The 18,636-nt window shown below is 35.6% G+C and overlaps 1 protein-coding gene across 2 annotated transcripts in view; it reads left to right on the top strand.

Annotated features, from left to right (window-relative positions):
* PDS5B (PDS5 cohesin associated factor B) overlaps positions 1–18,636 on the top strand; it is a 100,232-nt gene that overhangs the window by 18,610 nt on the left and 62,986 nt on the right. For both annotated transcript variants that reach the window (XM_041416051.1, XM_041416050.1), the window contains exons 2-7: positions 2,114–2,239; positions 5,640–5,843; positions 10,297–10,383; positions 10,482–10,579; positions 11,649–11,775; positions 18,392–18,472. In XM_041416051.1, the coding sequence (XP_041271985.1) occupies positions 2,132–2,239; positions 5,640–5,843; positions 10,297–10,383; positions 10,482–10,579; positions 11,649–11,775; positions 18,392–18,472 (705 nt within the window). In that variant the 5' untranslated portion in view covers positions 2,114–2,131. The remainder of the gene's footprint in view (positions 1–2,113; positions 2,240–5,639; positions 5,844–10,296; positions 10,384–10,481; positions 10,580–11,648; positions 11,776–18,391; positions 18,473–18,636) is intronic.

Below are 18,636 nucleotides of genomic sequence, written 5' to 3'. Positions count from 1 at the left end.
ACTTTGGCAAGGAATGAGTCCATTTTGGAGCTATCTGGATCTGGCTCTGTTTGCTATGGGAGCATCCCATGTCTCTTCCCACAGGGCTATGCCTTCAGCCTTCCCCACTACCAGAACCTTGCCACATAAACACAATACAGATGTTCGGTTTCATCCAGACCTTGGATGCTACTGAAGCTTAAAAGCTTGGTTGCATGGCCATTGGACATATTGGCTGTGCAGTTGAACTTGACTGTAATGTATGAGTTTCAGTCTTTGAATTATTTCACAGTGTGCTCCAAATGGGACTACATCATCATGTTCTAATCAAGTTTCCACTGCATTTGATCTGATCTGACAGCTATCCACCACTGGAAAACGGAGTTTTGTTCTCCAGTTCCCTTAGTTCCTGTTCTTTCCCTTGAATTAGCTTTGATGCTTGTCACACGCTTTTCAAAAACAATTAGGCTTGTTTTTTGAGTTGGTGAGTTTGATTGGTCCAACAAAGCATCTGATGCTTTTATACATTCTCAGATTCAGGCAAGCAAGGCTCTCTTCTGCTGTGATGAGCTGTTAAAATGAATTTAGGTGTAATATATAACATCAACCTGTCTGAAAGGTAGAGTGTAATATCTGTGTCAAATGCCAAGGAAAGTGAACTTCATTACAATTTCTCTGTGCTTTTGAGGAGTCCTAGACTTGACATGGACTTGTCATGGCAGTGCATTAAAGAAATATAACAGGGATAAAAGTGGCATCATATTTTAGTATTAGAAAAAGTTACTTCAATGGGCTTTGTTTCTCCCAGCTTTGTCATTGTCAATTTTTACTACAGCTGCAAGCATGTGGCACTGTTCCACTGCTGGTTGCATGTAGGTGCAGAGAAGATGACACAAGAAACTGAATTGACTTTTGTCGATCTGTTGAAGTACATTGCATGTCATGCCTGTTGAATGAAATCTGATTATGTTTGTTCTATTCATGTTTTCCCTATTTACAGAAACAAAATTTATTATACTGTATGTGTTCTTTGCAAAAAAAAAAAAATTAAAAGCCAATGTTAACTTTTTGTTTGGTAAAAGATTAGGTGAATATGAAGCAAAATCTGTAACTGATTGTTTTCATGAAATATGAACTGAAGAATACAAATCCCAATACTTGTGATTCACAGTTCAGAAGAGTCATGACTGCTAGAAGTGGATCATACTTTTAGCTAAATAAAGAAAAATATCAAGACAATGACAAAGAAATTTGTTTCTTTTGTTGCATTCTTCATTTGTAACTGCCCTGGTACAGTCTTTTTCTAAGATCCTGGTTGTTCCCACACATGCCACCTAGATTTTTTCACCGTCTTTTGTATTGATTGCTTTTATGTAAGTAAAGTTCAGCTTCCTTCTCTAAAGCAATGACACTCTGCATAATTTAGAGTGGATTACATTGTAGTCTTCATTTGTAACAGTTTAAAGGGACTGAGAAACTAAGTAACTGAGTTGTGTTCCTAGTTAGAATTTAGGAAGAAGATACCATTGCTTATCTGCAGTCTTTGACTTGAAAACTTGGTTTTAGTGGCATAGAGGAAAGACTTGTATTTGGTCTGCTCTGTTTCTGTCTCTAATTTCATTCTCTGTCTGCTGCTTTTCTGGTAGTATTGGGGAGTTAGAACTGGTGATGTGTAACAATTAACAGCACTGGTGTTTAGGCTTTTTGGAAAATTGTTTTCCAAAAGAGTAAAAATGAGCACAAAGTCCACTTTAGATATCTGAACACCCAAGGCTAGGATCTATTATTACCAAGAGGTGAAAACAGATCATACAGTACAGTAAAATTCTTGGTCGCCTCTTGTTAGTGTGAAGATCAATGGCATTCTGAAATGAGGAGTTTCAGCTTTTTTCTAATGTGTACTTCTTGAAAGTTTTGTTGTGTCATAGGACAATCTACCTGGATGTCAAAACTTGCTGTCTCCCACAGTATAGATTACTGAAAGCAATCAAAACCAATCAAAATATTTTGTCTTTTTTGTGTTTGTTGGTATATTTGTAGTTGGATGTAGTTGGATTTTGTTTGTCAGAGTGGGACAGATATGGCTGAGCATGAACTAGTTAAACAGCATTGTCTTCTTGATTTCTTTCCACAGTTTTAAAACCGTGAAATCATGGCTCATTCAAAGACGAGAGCCAATGATGGAAAAATCACATATCCTCCAGGAGTCAAAGAAATCTCTGATAAAATATCTAAAGAAGAGATGGTGAGAAGGCTAAAGGTTAGTAAACAACTAATTGCTTGCAGATTAAAGCTTCTTGTTAAAAGATGTTCAATAATCCTATTACTATATTTTGTATCTGGAAGGGTTTCTTTTTCGTTTGGGCTTTCCCTTTCCTATGCATTGGAGAAACATGTTTGCTCTAGTGCCTTCTGTTCTACCACTTTCTTGAAATGGCTTGTTCAGAAAAGGTTTAAATGCATTTAAAAATAATGAATAGAAATGAGCTGCATTAATTTAAAATACTGTTTAAATTTTATTTCGGCTACTATGCTAAGTCACTACTTTCACTGTTTTCCAGTATTTTCCTCTCTGAGAGTAGTAGTTTTGGAAATAATTTGGATACCTCTCAATACATTCGTTTTATGCCTTCATGCTCTTTGGTTTGTTTATAAAAAGCTTTATTCTCATTGTTTTAGCCTGTATTATGATGAAGGTACTTTTGTTATACTTTAGTCTATATACTTTGATTATACTTACAGTCTTTGATATATTTCTGCCTTGAATTTCTTGACTGTTTTATTTGGCCTAAGCGTACAGAAAAGTTGGACAGATTGGGAGGCTAATTTTGTTACTACAGTTCTGTATCTACCTGTGTATTCTCACAAAAAGGCAGGCCTGTATTGTGCAGAAGGAATGCCTGCAGCTTGGGCTTGCCCTGTGAAACAGGAGGGAACAGATGTGGGATGGGAACCTTGTTTTCTGACAGACAGAAGAGCTTAATTTCGAGTTTTCTGAACAAGTAGTTTTAAGTCATTTGGAACTATGGGTAAATGAACAAAAACCAATAAAATCCCAAAACACAAGGGTTGCTTTTTGCCTTCCCCCCAGTAACCTGTCTAGGCTTTGGGATTTTTGTTGATGGGCTTCAGTGAGTATATTGCGTTCTATGATGCTGAATGAAAGACAACATTTATAACTTTACATATGAATGATTCCTGTGAGAAGGAATTCTTTGTTAGCACTTGCATATTTTTTTCAGCTTGTGGAAATGCAGCGCCACAGTTCTTATTAATCCTTTTTCTCCTGTAGCTTAATTTCATTTCTGGCCTTGAATGTCTAGTCCCTTCTGTCATCTTGATCTGTCTTGCATAATAAGAGGACCTTGTAAGATGTCTTGTGTTTCTTGTTAGTTTATTCTGGCTGTGTTGTTTATTCATTGGTGCTCAGGCAGGGAAAAAACTGCAGTATTTCTTTTATAAGAGATTGGATGATCCATGCTACACCACAAGTGTACAGATCTTCACTATAAACACAGTTGCAGGTGCTAAAGAACAGTAGTTGATAAATAAGTGAACTATTAGCCTTTTGATTTCTCTTGCCAAATTCATGCAGTTATTGCCAAATTCATGCAGTTATTAGGAAAAAGCACTTTTCTGTGCACAAGCAGACGTTCTGCTGTTTGTTGATAATGATATATTAATATAAATGCAAATTATTGAGAAATCTGAGAATAAAATGGAAAATATTCAGAGTGAATTTCTGTATTAGTATAACTTACGTTGGACATTTGATGCATTTTGAATTGATGCCCTCTTGTAGTTTATAATAGATTTGGAAATGAGATAGAAGCTAATTTGTAACAGTTGTGAAGTAGCACTGAGGAGAGAAAGAAGGTAACTTAGATAAACTCCAAGATAAACTTTTGGAAATGATGAATAGTGTGAGAAGAGCATTTTTCCACAGTTTCATTTGTTACACGAGAACCAAGTCATCATCTAATGAAATATTAATTTTAGACAAGCAGTCTAATATACACTTTTATGTCAGTTTTATACAAGTAAATTCCAAAGCTTGTTTCTGTGGAATGATGTAGTAAAAATTGAATGGGTTAAGAAATATGGGCCACATCTGGAAAATGAAGCTCCAGGAGTAAATTGTGGTGATCTGGGCATGATTTCATGCTCTGGAGTCCTCTAACTTACTGCTTTGCAGCAATCTGGAAAACTATGATAGGACAACTAGCTTGTTTTCCTTTGTTTTTCCTTAAACACTGTGATGGATTGCTCTGCAGACAGGATGGCTGATCTTTGGTGTCCTGATTTGTACAGATGTCCATGTTATCAAGCAAAAAACATGAAGGGTTCATTTCCAGAGTAGAAAAAACCCATACTTGTTGCAAGAAGTATAAAAAGACTACTTTTCATGGAAATGAAAACAGTTCTGACTTGTAAATTATTTAGTGTGTAAGGGCACCAGTGCACTTCAGGTGGTTAATCTTGTGCCTGACTGGGGAGGACTTTATTTTTCTTGCAATGGAAGTTATGTCTGCATAAGCTGCTGATCTTCTGTGCCTTTTGGATTCTCATATGTTTGAAAACTTCACAGCTTCTGTGATCCTAATTATGCAGAAGTTTGGAATTTTTTTGAGTTGGGCTTGTTGTTCCATGACCAGTTATAGTAAATTTTTTGGAGGGGGAGAAAAACCCAAGCAAACAACAAATGATAGAAAAGTAAAGTAGTTTGCAGTGTTACAGGATTCTAGGACTTTACATTATTATTCTTTGAATAACATCTCTTCTTGCACTGAAGAAATAGATGGGAGTTTTGGCTTTAATTCTCAGGATTATGTAATTAAGTCTATAGTATAATTTTGTTAATGTTACAAGAGCTGAACTCCTTAAGATAATTCTGCCTCTGTGAGTCAGATAAGGAATTACTTTGTTTTGTCACTAAATTTCTCTCCTTCAGAAAGCTTTTCAAGTGTGAGAATTCTCACCAGCTAACAGTTACTAAATATAGCTTTTCCTGCTTTTGTTTTATTCAGCACGTTAAATATTTGGTGTCCCAGACTCTTTTTTTTCTTCCATAACTTCAATAACTGGATCCTAATAATCCTAGTGGTCATTTTAGTCTTGTTGGACAACATCCTTGCCACTGAGCTGCCTGGATTTATATATCTGCATTTGCTGAAAGTGTGGGCTCTGCTCCTGGATAGCACAGGGAATAGAATTTTCCTCAGAGCAGTAATAGGCAAAAACCTGAAAGAGAATAGGAGGAAAAAAAAATGTCACTGAATAGTTGAGAGAGAAACAAACATTTTTAATAAAGTTTTGCCGTTTTCTTAATTTTTAAGTGAATGGCTGTAAGAGTGAATGCTGTTGCACTTCTTCAATTGTCAAACTCGATTATATGGTTTCTCAAAAATATTTGGGAAGTCTACAACTGGGCTTTCAGTATTTCTGCTGAGTCTGTGTGTTGGGACAGTTGATATAGGACTTGGCCAGGTCTTTCCTGTGCCCTGAAAAATGAAAACACTGTGGTTGCTCAAGTAAGTACTACTGCACAGCTAATAATGCTTCTGACAGAAGTTGCAGAAGACCAGAAAAGTAACTTATAGTAAGGATTCTGTAAGACAAAATATTTCATTTTATGTACTAATGTGTGTCTGTCTATTTAGATGGTTGTGAAAACTTTCATGGATATGGACCAGGACTCTGAAGAAGAAAAAGAGCTGTACCTCAATCTTGCTTTACATCTTGCTTCAGATTTTTTCCTCAAACATCCTGATAAGGATGTACGTTTGTTGGTAGCATGTTGTCTTGCTGATATTTTCAGAATTTATGCCCCTGAAGCTCCATACACTTCACCGGATAAACTGAAGGTAAATGAAATTAATCTCTTGTTCCATAGCAGGTTTTTACACTCAGTGATTAATGTAATTGGTCATGATTGCTTTTTCCCTCCTTTTATTTCTGGTTCAGCCTAAACAGGTCAAAGTTTTCACTTGACTTTGGGATGTGATTGGTCAAGTCAATTGTCCATGACATAAAGGGCTATGCAGTACATATTCCAATAACTTGCAGAGTTTTGGATTTGTATTGAAAATAATTATTTTATTGAACTGTTTTTGGGATTTGTAGGTTAGTTTACCTTAGAAATATTGCTCATATGTATAGCTTTTATCAAAATCTCTTGCAAGATAGCTAATACCTTCACTTGGGAAAATACCCCTGCATCTCAAATCAAACTACCAAGAGGCGGGTACTTGTATATTTATAGATAAAGGTTCTGTTGGAACAAAGATCAAGTACTTTTGTACAGAGTTAAGTGATATTTGATCTGACTTGGAAAATTCCGCAATTACAAACATCACTGATCCCACTAGATGGAGATGGTTGATAGAGAAATGTCAGGTTTGAAAAGGAAGTACAGATCTGACTGATTTGTTCCAGAAAGAAATAAATTTTATATTATTTTGTGGGTTATTTTACTTTTTAAAGTAGAAATCTAACTTATTTCCCGACTCTCAAAATCAAACTGTTTTCCTTGCACAGTCAGAATCTAGAGTGATGAACAGAGTTTTGGGGGAAATCTACAAAAAATCAGGTGAAAGTAACACTCAAAAGTGCATGATTTTTGTCTCCCTGATTTAGAAATGTGTGTGGTCTTTTTTGTTTAGTTTGATTTGGTCTTTGTTTATTCCGCAGTAGGATAAAAAGATGGTTGTGGTGGATGGTCTATCTATTATCACTTAAGAGGAAATCACTCAATTTCTCATCTAGTGGTTGCGCCAGCAGTGCTTCCTAATTAAGGAAACAGTGCAATTTCAACTGCTGTAGTACATCTTTTGTTAACAGACATACTGGAGAGATATCTAGGGATTTTTCTTAGTTCTGTTTTCTTAATTCTGAATTAGTGTGTAATCCAAGGTACAACATCTGCTTCCTGTACTTATTGATTGCACCATCTTCAACTGGAGATAAATACTAGCTTTCTCTACCGTGCTATATTTAAGTCTGGTTTTCAGGTGTCCTGATTTCTATTTCAGTTTTTAGTGTGTTTTCATTTGCTTGTTAGGCTTAGAGCTTTAATTTCTCTTTCTGAGTTGGGCTAACTAAGTTCCTCCTTAGAGTATTTGATCTACCAAATGCTACTAAGCTTCAGATTTCGTAGTGTACAATATTGGAAGGTTTACAGTACTGATCTCATGTCTGAAGTATCAGAATACTACAACCACTGCTTGGATAGAACTTGGAATGGATGAGGGACTTCCACTGCCAGCATTGATTTCTGTAATCTGTGTGGATTTCAGAATGCAGTTTCTTGATGCAGTTTTCTAAACACATTTTGAGAAATAAAGAAAAGCCAAACAATAGGGACCTTTGCCTAGGGCTGCTGGGGTAGGTTTTTTGCAAACCTGTTTCTTCTGAAATCAGCTTTTGTGGTTGCAGGACAAGCTCTGATAGAAATGTCGAAGAGTTTCCTCCACTTTATGACAGAGGTAAGAGGAAGAATGCTTCCTCTTGGGTTATGTCTTGGCACTATTTTTACCCAGTATTTAATATTAAATCCATACTGCAGCTGAGTCTAATCTTGTATGTTTAACACCAAAGTTAAAAATGGCAAAGTTGAGAGCTGAAAAGGCTTAATTTCTTGAGAGGAAAAGACTTAAATCTTAAGTTTTTGCCCTTGCTTCAGAATCAGTGGAACTCTTTGTACCTTACATATTGTGCAAGTGAGCTGCTGAGGAAAGAGATAACAATCTCAGGTTTTCCTCTTCTATGTGTATCATCAGTGTAAATCTTACATTCCTTGCTGATCATGGAAAGAGTGATAACAGGGATGGAAAATGGCATGAGTAGAATAAAAACAGAGCTGGAGTGGGTTTGCTCTTCTGGGATCTCAAAACTTCTAACTTTGAGCCCTCCTCAGTCCATGTAAAGCCTAGAGCCCAAATCTCATTTTCTGGTGGGAAGATAATCTAATCATTTATGTGTGTCAGCTGAAAATGACTTAAACAGAAGGACTGTCTACCTGTCTCTGCTGAAATGTAGATTTTAAAAAGGGTATATGGTAGCAGAAATTCAGTTATCTGAAGGTGTTCTCTGGTGAGAGCCATGACTTTGGTGATTACTGAAGCCATTATGTAGTTAATTAACATCACTACAGCAATCCACATAAAAATAAATCCCTAAAGTTGAAGTGTGAGCACTTTGGTTTTTGAAATCTGGATTCTAGTGTAGACTTGCTTTGTGCAGTCTCATTTGAAAACCTATTGTCCAGTTGTGAAATTATTGCAATTTTTTGGCTGCAGCCAAAGTTTATTTTAGCCCATGTTTTGAATTTATTGATGTGTATTCAAGTAGTATGTTATGCGTGCTTAAAGAAAGGGAAAATATTTGGTCAAAGTGCATGAGATATTAAAAATTAGTGAGTACTTCTGAGTTTAGTCTGTCTTGCTTTCTTTAAATAGGAATAGGAAAAAATGGTTTAGGAGTAAATGCATACTTTTTTCAAACCATGCTGTTATTTGAAACATTCAGGTGTTGGACTTATTGTACATATATCCTATTCATTAATGTCTGTAGTTATATACAGCACAACGATTAGAACTTTCTTTTGGAAAGTTAGTAGGGTCTTTGAATCACATTCAGTAGATAAGTATTGCATACTGAGCTGTAGGATAAAAACTGAGATACTTGCTTAAGTGAACTGATTGAGATTTACCTCTACAAGTAAAATCTAACAGAAATAATCAACACAGAGCATGGGTTCTAAGATTAGATAGTTTTTATGTTTGGCATTGGTCAGTCTGTCACATGCCCTCTTTCTTCTTCAGCTGATTCTCATTCTTCCCTGAGACTCAGATTAAATGTGTTCTAAACTTTACAGAATCTTCCAGTGTACCTGTTTTCAATTCATTTTGGGTGGGGACTGACGGCCTGCTAGTGTTCAGGCACTAATTTTTAAAGGAGGGATTCTTCAGATGGGCTTTTGCATGGGAACTGAATTCTTCTGAAACATTGAAGACCATTAGATGTGTCCTTTGTGTCTTTTGGTTTAGTTTCAGCTAAAGAGTCTAGATTGTGTGCTTCAAATCCTGTAAAGGATTTGAAGTGTGAACAAGACAGTGATCTTTCTGATCATCCTTAGCTCTTCAAAATCAGTTTCAAACCAAATTAGAATATGAGTGTATCTGTAGCTTGAACAGTGTGCTTGCTGTGCTTTTTTACCAAGAGTTGGTGATGTCACATGTAAGCTAGTTCTTGATTTTACCTAGATCCACAGTAAGTTCTCAGCTTAATGATTAAGGCTGGATTTTGTGCTTATAGTGTTGGAAAAAAAGAAACCATATTTTTGGCTTTTGTCTGTGTATTACTCTTGGGGGACTTAGGGGAAATGGTCATTTTGAAAGTGTTGCAGAAATGCCTTATAGACTATTTCTAGGATTGATTTTCAGGATTAACAGTAAGGCTCTATTCTATTTATTATGGCAACTTTATACCTTTTGGAATTTATTTGATTTACACTTAGGTTGTTAGATGAAACATAGATATAGTTGAGGTTGTGAAGAGTGTTTCTGGTGATACTTATTCCTAAATATTTTGATTTAATATAGTTGTATTAGATTAATGTAGTTGTAGTTGTGAATTCCAACTGTTAATTATCTGAATGTCAAAAAAAATTAAGATGATACCTTCCTGTGTGTTTCTATTTAGTTCATAATTGACTATTTTTTCCTTATAACCTGCTTCAATTTACTGTGTGAGACTTTCTGAAGGATTCTTGTGGTGAGAGTTGATAGAGGAAGCAGGAGGAACTTGGTTTATGAGTTTTTGCAAGAGATGTTATCTGTGTCAGTACCTTGATGACTGAGAAATGCACAAACAATACAGAGTGAACATATAATAACATCTCTTAGGAAAGATGTAGTTGCCTACTGCTATTTTCCCCTTCTTTAGAAACTGATTGTAGTGTGAAGTAAAAATATTAAATTCATTGTCCTGCTGAATAATAATCTCTTGACTTCTGCAGCCAGACAGTGGCAGCTGTGTTTGTCAAGTTGAGTGCTTTTCTTTGGAAATGAAAAACATTTGTTTCCTTAGGAAAAGGTTACTTTCTCAACCCTTTAAAGAAATATGAAGTATTTTAAAATTACTCCTTGACATTTTCCTTGATGTTTTGTAGATGATCTTTTTGATAGTGAAATAATGTCTGTCATTGCTGCATATTTTGTAGTGACTAAATAATACAAGTAACTTTAAAAGGTAATTTTTTTTATATTGAAGATTTAATTGCCGTTGATTGAATAACTAGCACTTTTTTCTTTTCAGGATATATTTATGTTTATAACAAGGCAACTTAAAGGTTTAGAAGATACAAAAAGCCCCCAGTTTAATCGATACTTTTATTTGCTTGAGGTAAGCTTCATAACTTATTTCATGATAATTGTTAAACATAACACAAGATTAAATTGAAAGATTAACTACTCCTTTTATTTTTTCCTGTTCCAACACAGAACATTGCTTGGGTCAAGTCTTATAACATATGCTTTGAATTAGAAGACAGCAATGAGATTTTTACACAACTGTATAGAACACTGTTTTCAGTAATAAAGTAAGTATTTCCTCCCCAGATTTCACTGTATATTATTGCACGATTGAGGTCAGCGAGTTCTAACTTGTAGCATTACTGAGTTTTGTAGTTTAGTTTAACTAAAGGTAGCAGAACTGTCAGTTTTTTCTCTTTTAATGAAACAAGACATGCTGCTCATCATCTTTTTTTCCTGAGAAACTTAGCTTTAGTTGTCATTTACTGCATTTATTTTATTCTGTTCTTGAAATTGGATGGTGTAATATTCAATTCTAAGGAATTTGGAGGGTTATTGCTGTGAAAACGTGAGTCAGAAAGTAGCAGACACTGGAAGGTACTGCTAGAGGTAGTCTAGTCTTTTCCTGTAGCTCAAACCAGGTCATCTTGAGCAGATTGCCCAGAGCTGTAGCCTGTTAGGTTTTGGCCATCTCCAAGGATGGAAAAGCTTTGCTATCTTTGGGAAACCTTCTAGTGCTCAATCACCCTTTTATTTAAAAAGTTTCTTATGTCTGAGTGGTATGTCTTGTATTTCACCCTGTGCCTACTGCCTTTGGTTCTGTGACTGGACACCACTGAGCGTGTGGTGTGAAGACAGTCTTGCCCTGTCTCCTCAACTCCCAACATCAGGTATTTACACTTATCACTAAGGTCTTTCCTAAGCTATCTCTTCTCAAGGCTAAGAGAAAGATGTCAGCTCTCTCAGCCCCTCCTTCCATAAGAACAGCTCCAGGCCCTTAATCATCTTCATGAACCTTTGCTGGACTGAGTTCACGATGTGTGTGTCCCTTTTGTGCTGGGAAGCCCAGAACTGGACATGGTGTTCCAGAGGAAGTCTCCCCAGTGCTAGGCAGAGCAGAGGGATACTCTAATACACTGTCTTTTCATGGTAGGGACAGATAGTCTTACTGCAGGAGTGAATGAGAAGAGCATGAAATTTAAGAATGACAGCAATATCGAAGTATTTTGATTTTTAAGAAAACTTGTGATTTGCTGATTTTATTCCATGTTGTTTGCCATCACCACAGGGAGTACTCTGAACAGAAGTTGTACTTTATATGGGTATTACACTAAGAATTCTTGTTTTTAATTTCAGCAACGGTCATAACCAAAAAGTACACATGCACATGGTTGATCTAATGAGCTCTATCATTTGTGAGGGAGATACTGTGTCACAGGAGCTTTTGGATACAGTGTTAGTTAATCTAGTGCCAGCACATAAGGTAAGACTTAGTGGCTTATGTTTTGTTTTCTATTGATTTTTTTTGAAATCGTGATTTCTTGGATGTATGTATGCAGATTTAATTGAGAGAATGGCTGTAGCAAATGTCTTTGTATGCTCTGGTTTTTTTTTAGTGAACAAGTAATTTTAATAGAAAATTAAAATTACTTGTCAACTTTCATTGCTGTAATATACTTTCCATAAGCAAAGTGTCAGTGGTCACAGTAATCTAAAAGGTTAAATGTTATACAAATTTAAACACTTTTCTTATGTCCCATCAATGCCAATAGAAGGGAATAGAGAAGTTACATATATCCTTTGGAAAGTTTTAAATTAATGTAATGCTGTATCAACAGTTCAAACTAAGGTGTTGCCCTGAGTGGGAGGGAAAAAGTTGTTAGGACTGTTAATTTGTAATTGGCTCTGTTGTGTTTCAGAAGTGTTGGCTTGGTGTTATTGTTATGTTTCTGATACAGCCATAGAATCAAAACTGTATGCCGAAATGGTGGTTCAGGAAGAGCCCAAGGAATGGCTATCTTACCATAACGAATTATGTCATGTTTTAAAAAAAAAATGAGCTAAAGGAAAAACTTCAGAACTGTGCATGTGTTGTGGTATTTAAACGTTTAAAAAGCATGGAAGTCTGACTGCTTAGCTCAGGAATTTAACTTTGTCTTACTGAAATCTCATGGGCTACTCACTTGTAAGTTGTGCATGACAAAAAAAGACTGTGGGGAATTATCTAGGGAATGTAACTATATTTTGGACACTTCTAATAGCTTTTTTCTTTCCTCAAAATATATTCAAGATGGTGCTAAATGCTGACGTTTCTAAAAAGTGTAAGGTTAAGTGGTTATTAACAGAGAGATGCTTTGGAATGCCTACTAGTGTGTCTGTACCACTAGCCATCAATTTCAGTAAATAACTAGCACATAAATTATTTTCTATTGACAGGGAAAGACTAAATGCTTAGTATAGGTCAGTCATTTTTTATCCACCACTGGAAATGTTTTAGCTGTGTCCTTCAAGGAGTTTAATACTTGTGTGCCAGGACTAGACTGAAATTTATGTGGCTGAAGTCCAGATTTATGAAGTAAAGCTTTGGAATACAAAATACAAAAGCAAGAATATGCAAAATACTTCAGTCTGTGTTCTCAGTTATTAAGAATCTATTGTTCATTGTGTCATCTGTGTTCAAATTGATTTGACTGTACAATTTTTGTTTCATGTTTAATAAACTGACTTTGAGTTGAAGAATTTGTATCCTGTTAGGATGTCTGTAGCACTAAAACAATTCTGTTTCATAGTGGATTTTAAATTACTGACTGAATATTTTAATAAGGGAAATATATTTGGGGGTTTGCATTTTCTGCTGCTTTTCTTTTAAATGAAGTCTCTCTGTGGGTAGGATGCTTATTTATAGCCTGCTTTCTAACAAATAGATACATAATGTCAGATGGTATTCTGAGTATGTTTACCTCTATTTTTTTTCCACACTAATGGAATGGAACTTCTAATATTCTTCTGTTGCATCTCAAAGTCTTCACATGGTGAATTTTTATTTAAAATTGTTTAAAATTTGGGTCCTCTAACTACTTTCTGTGGCTACTGATGTCAAGTTGGAAAAGTGTAATAAATTCAGAGTTGAGAATTTTTCCACTCTTCCACTGAGCACAAAACTAGAAGGAGATAAAGGATAAGGCCCGTCATAAAAAAAACCCTGTGTCTTGGCTGACCTCACTGTTCAGGTGTGTAGGCTGTGGAAAAAGGAAATTGAATGATCAGACTGGTCACCAAAAATGGCATAAAGGCAGACATTGGTGTAATGGTCTGTAGCGAATCCCCAGATTTCCTAGGTACCAAAAAATATCTTTGATAGAGTGGAAGGAATGTAGATCTGCTACTAGCTCAGTTTGAAGATAATCAGATTGAGAGATTGTTGAAGATAAGACAGTTATATCTGTAGAAAGTGACACAGGCAAGTAGTATATTTTTAATATGCCCCAAAGGAAGGTTGTGTATGAGAGGGAATTTTTTAGTGGCCTTGTGAACTGAATGGCTGCATTGTAGAAAAGAGTTGTATTGGTAAAACAAGACTGAGCTCCTCAAATCTCAGTCTGTATAATTTATCTAACCTGTGGTCTGTAAGTACGTGTTGGGAACAGAGCGTTCATCCAGTGACTGAAATTCAATATTAGACAGGTTTAGGCAAAAATTACATTAATATTTTTAGGAGATGTAGTAATTAGTTGAGCAGTTTACAAAAGGTTAATTCAATACTGTTACCCCTTAAACCAAGACAATATTTTTCCAAAGGTGAAAAATAGATTTGGTCCGTAGTCCTGAGTGGTAAGTGTAAAAAGCAATGGTGTTCACAGGATGGCTGCAAAAACTCAGGCATAAAGAACATATACTGGGCACATGATATATTAGCAAATGTCTGTATATCATAATTAGTAGCCACTGAAGAGTGACAACTCTGAACTATTCTAGCTCCCTTGAGTTTGTCATCCATCTCACTTGGTCAGGATAAAAGCCATACCAATGTAAACCTGAACGAAAGCAGCTGACACCAATATCAGAAAAGAGGCACGCTGGAGTGTGCACAGGCTTGCTTGACTAGTACAGCTGTCAGATAAGGCAATAAAATGGCAAACTTAACTTGTCTGACCATGTGCTTTACTCTTAATTTTGATGCTGAATTATTTTTTCCCTTTTGTAGTTTTTCTTCTATCAACTCAACTGAAGTTCTTTTGATAGGATTGTATTAAGAGGGAATGAATTTAAGTGACCTAAACCCAGATCAGACCTAGAAGCAAGGGAAGAGGTAGTTAGTATGAAAAGGCAAGAAAAATTAATAGTTTTCCTTTCTCCTTTAATGATCTTTTTGTATTACAATGCTTTTATGGCAGACCTGAAAACAATTCTGTGTTTGTGCAGTGTGTTAGAAGGGAAATTGTACTTGATTTCCTTGGGTGTTTGCCAGTGTTCCATTTTCAGCCTCAGGACTGCTACAGGGAGTCCCACATTGTACATCCCATGTGCTTTACGTGCCTATGTTTTAGAGAAAGTGATATTGACAATTAAATTCTTAACTGTCTCTACTAGCAATTTGCTTAATATTTAGTGTTATCTGTCTTGGCAACACCTCAGCTGAGCTTTTTCTTTGTCAGCCATCCTTCATCTGTTTACCTTCCTGAGGAGAACAAGAGAATCTCTTGAAACTGTTCTATCAGGTGCTCTTGGATATTAATTTGGCTGCTGTGACATTGATAAAAACACTGAATAAAACTGAAGATGCTTTTCAAATTCCAAGAAAATAATATGTGAAAAATATACTTTTCAGGAGTATTTGCACTAGATACAGACTTAACATTTGGTTTTCCTCCCAGAGCTACAAAATAAAGGCTAGATTGATACTAGCTTAGTCATCTCCTGCAAATAAAAATCAAGGGACTTGCCTTTTTCTTCTTTTTCTTTTAAGGGAGGTGTAAACATTATTTCACTTTCATATTTTTTTGATCTGTATTAAATTGGTTATTGAGTGGTAACTGGAAAAAAGTTATTGAGGAGAAGTCAAGTGCGTATGAAGTTCCATCACTTCTGACCCCATTGTACAAGAACAAATAGTTTCGGCTCTGTGGCATACTCTGCTGGCGAATATTGTCTGTATAAGCACAAAAATGTGTGTGCCATACTGTCAGAGATGTTGCCACTGCTTCTTCTGTCAAAAAATAGAAGTTTGTCATTCTAGAGAAAAGCAGGTATGAAAAATGAGTTGGCAAAACTGTTAATGTGTTCCCTATATATAAAAAGCTTGAAATACCAGCAAGAAATGCCTAAAAATCGTGGTAGAAATTGAGACAAAGGAGAGAACTTGTGGTTGACCAAGAGAGCTTCTATTCAGATATTATTGCTGGAGGTCTCCCAAGGTTTTAAAAAAATCTGAATGTTCTCCACTGTTAATTAACATTCTTTTCTGAAACAAAACTAGAAGATTTTGGGGGAAAAAGTCTGGTTCAGATGTTAAATGTAACCTCAGTTTTCTTGCAGCAGATTTGTGTTCTGCCTTCTCAGGGGTGGTTCTTTTGTTTCTGCTTATTAATCAATATTTTGGTTTTTTTCCCTTCAAGATGTAGTAATTGCTAATGATTATTTTAAACAATGTTGCCAGCTGATGGCTTTCTTCCTACCCTGCTCAGGACTCCAAAAACCTTAGGCCTACTGGATGCTTATATGCTTGTTAAAGACATCCTGATTAAGATAATTGTCCCCATCATGAGGGCTTTCTTACATCATTAAAAGATCTTGAAATACACATCAATTTTCTTTCCTAACATATGGAAAGATTGTACAGATAATAATGGTAGAAGAGCTTATCTAAAAACAGAGAAGAAATTTGTCAAATTAGATGTTATCCTTTTAAAATTTCTTCTTCAGGAGAAGGAAGTTTAGGATATTTTTGTGATTGTTGAATTAGTCAGAAGGTTTGGTTCTGTAAAAGATCTTTGAGCCTACTTGGTAAAGGCTGGTCTGCTCTTGTTTTCATTTCACCTAAGGCAGTGCCACTTCTCCTTGTTTCTCCTTTTTTCCTGAAACTGGAAAATGAGGAGAAGACTCGTGTTCTTTTAAGACTTCATTGATACTGTTATTTTCAGAAAGTGGGGCCTCTGGACATTTGAGGGTCATGACTATTGGCACTATTAAATCAAGTGCAAGTACATAAGGCATGAAAACATAGCTAACTTTCCTCAGCCACTTGTGCTCTAGACTATTTTTCCTCTTTAGAGCTTTTTTTTAGATAGATATTACACTTCCTTCTTATGCAGGGTTGCAAATAGCCACTTCTAGCATTTATCTTGGGAAGCATTAAGCTTTGAAGTGAACTGCAGTGCAAAAGATACAAGCTGAAACTGTAATTAATGTGAATCAGAACAGTTCTGCCTGTTGGAACTCTCCCGTGCTAGGTGTGCTCTTTAGACTTGTTTTATACTAAATGAAATCTTGCTCACGATCCAGAGTTCCCTCTTCTCCAGGTGAAAATGGTTTTCTTTGTGTTGCTGGAGGTGAACTGTGAAGTCAAAAAGGATCAGAACAAGAATTGCAAGTGGCATACATTACTTGTTATAGTTATTTGTGCCTTTTATCTGCTGAACCATTATGATTTTGAATAACAAAAAACAAATTACTCTTTTTTTTTTTTTGTGACCATAAAGAGCGATCCATCATGCAGTGTTTTTTCTGGGACATGGAACAACTGTACAGTTTTTTAATAAGGTGAAAGTGTTTTATAGATTAAAGTATTTTTCCAGAATTGGAATTTTTAGTCAGCTTCTCTATTGGCTTTGAGTAAAACAGACACTTCAGGCGTGAGTCTTTGTAACATTTCAAGTTCACCTGACTTAATTCTATCAGTAGACAAGTCAAAGACTTTTTTGTTTTATATTATCAGAAAATGTTAATCTGTTCCCACTGGTGTTTAGAAGCCTATTGTTCTATAGGTTTTTTTTTAATTTCAGACAGTACTCTCCATATCTTTGCAAATCCTCTCTTTCATTCAGCATATCTAAGGAAAGAAATACCCTAGGTTGTGACAAGACACCTTGTGTTTGCTTTTTATTGTGCTACAGGAAGTTCTCTTCCTTTTATGGTGAGAAATATTTTTAAAAAGCAGCCACATACTGCCCCTTTTTTACTGTCCAATTATAAACTGAGTATATTGGGTTTTTTTAAGTTGCAAAGACTAATAAAAATTGTAGAAACTATATTTTTGTAGAGTTTTTTTAGCTATTAAAATACTACATATCCTTGTGTATTGAAGACTTCATTCTTCTGTGTGTTAATCAACTGCAGTGAGTGTCACAAGGGCTGAGTTGCATTTTCTTCTGAAAATTTTTGAAAAATAATTGTGATATAGAAATTAAAGAAAAGATGTAACAACTAGCACGTGGAGAATGTGTGCAGGGAAAGGGAGAAAACAATGATAGAGCAAGTAACCCATTTAGACAAATGGAAGGATAGGAATGTTGAAGATGGGTTATGTTTTCAAATTTTTTTTTATTAGTTTAGTTTTTATTTTCCCATAAACTGCAATTCTAGGGGTTTTTTTCTTTGCTGTCTCAGGCAGCAGAGTATCTTTGCATAGTGTGATGGAGAGGCTCTGGGGGTGATTCACAGGTGGCTGTGTAATGCAAGGGCAGAATTGCATTTTCTGTGCTCCTGCTCAGTCTCCCTTCTGTGGTGACTCTAAATGCCTTTGTGTTGCTTTGTATCACTTTACTGGTTTTTGGGGAAACTGATAAGGAGGAGCAGTAAAATTGAAGCATCAGTTTTAGATGTGCAACTGAAAAGTAAGTCCTCATCTGCCTGGAGTTTTTAAAAATTTTTTTCAGTAATGTCAGTGAACACTACAAAGCTTAGTTTGGAATAGCTTTGTTTTTACTGTATTATTTTTATTACTGAAAATATAAAAAAGAACAGGTTATATCTTTGATGCATTTACCAGTACATGATGGCTTTAAATTCTTGGGTTTGTTTTTGGATGAGTGCATGTGCTTATAACTCTTCTGTGGTTTTTTTTGTTTGTTTGTTTGTTTGTTTGTTTCTTTTCCCCTCAGAATTTAAACAAGCAAGCCTATGATTTGGCAAAGGCTTTACTAAAGAGGACAGCGCAAGCAATTGAACCATACATTACTAATGTAAGTGAGGACTGCAAACAAATGTTGAAATCAACACTTTTTGTAACTGAGCTGTGTTATAAAAATAATGAATTGCATGAAAAAATGGAAAGGGCTGAACAAGAACTTTTTACAGGTTGTCATTTTTCTTTAAGAGAGTGATTATATTAATGAAGCACTGCATA

This window comes from Onychostruthus taczanowskii, unplaced genomic scaffold (assembly GCF_017590055.1).
Source record: "Onychostruthus taczanowskii isolate IOZ18803 unplaced genomic scaffold, ASM1759005v1 scaffold50, whole genome shotgun sequence".
In the NCBI taxonomy this organism is placed as follows: domain Eukaryota; kingdom Metazoa; phylum Chordata; class Aves; order Passeriformes; family Passeridae; genus Onychostruthus; species Onychostruthus taczanowskii.
Note: the sequence above shows the minus strand (reverse complement) of the source record. Positions and strands in the feature narration are given on the sequence as shown.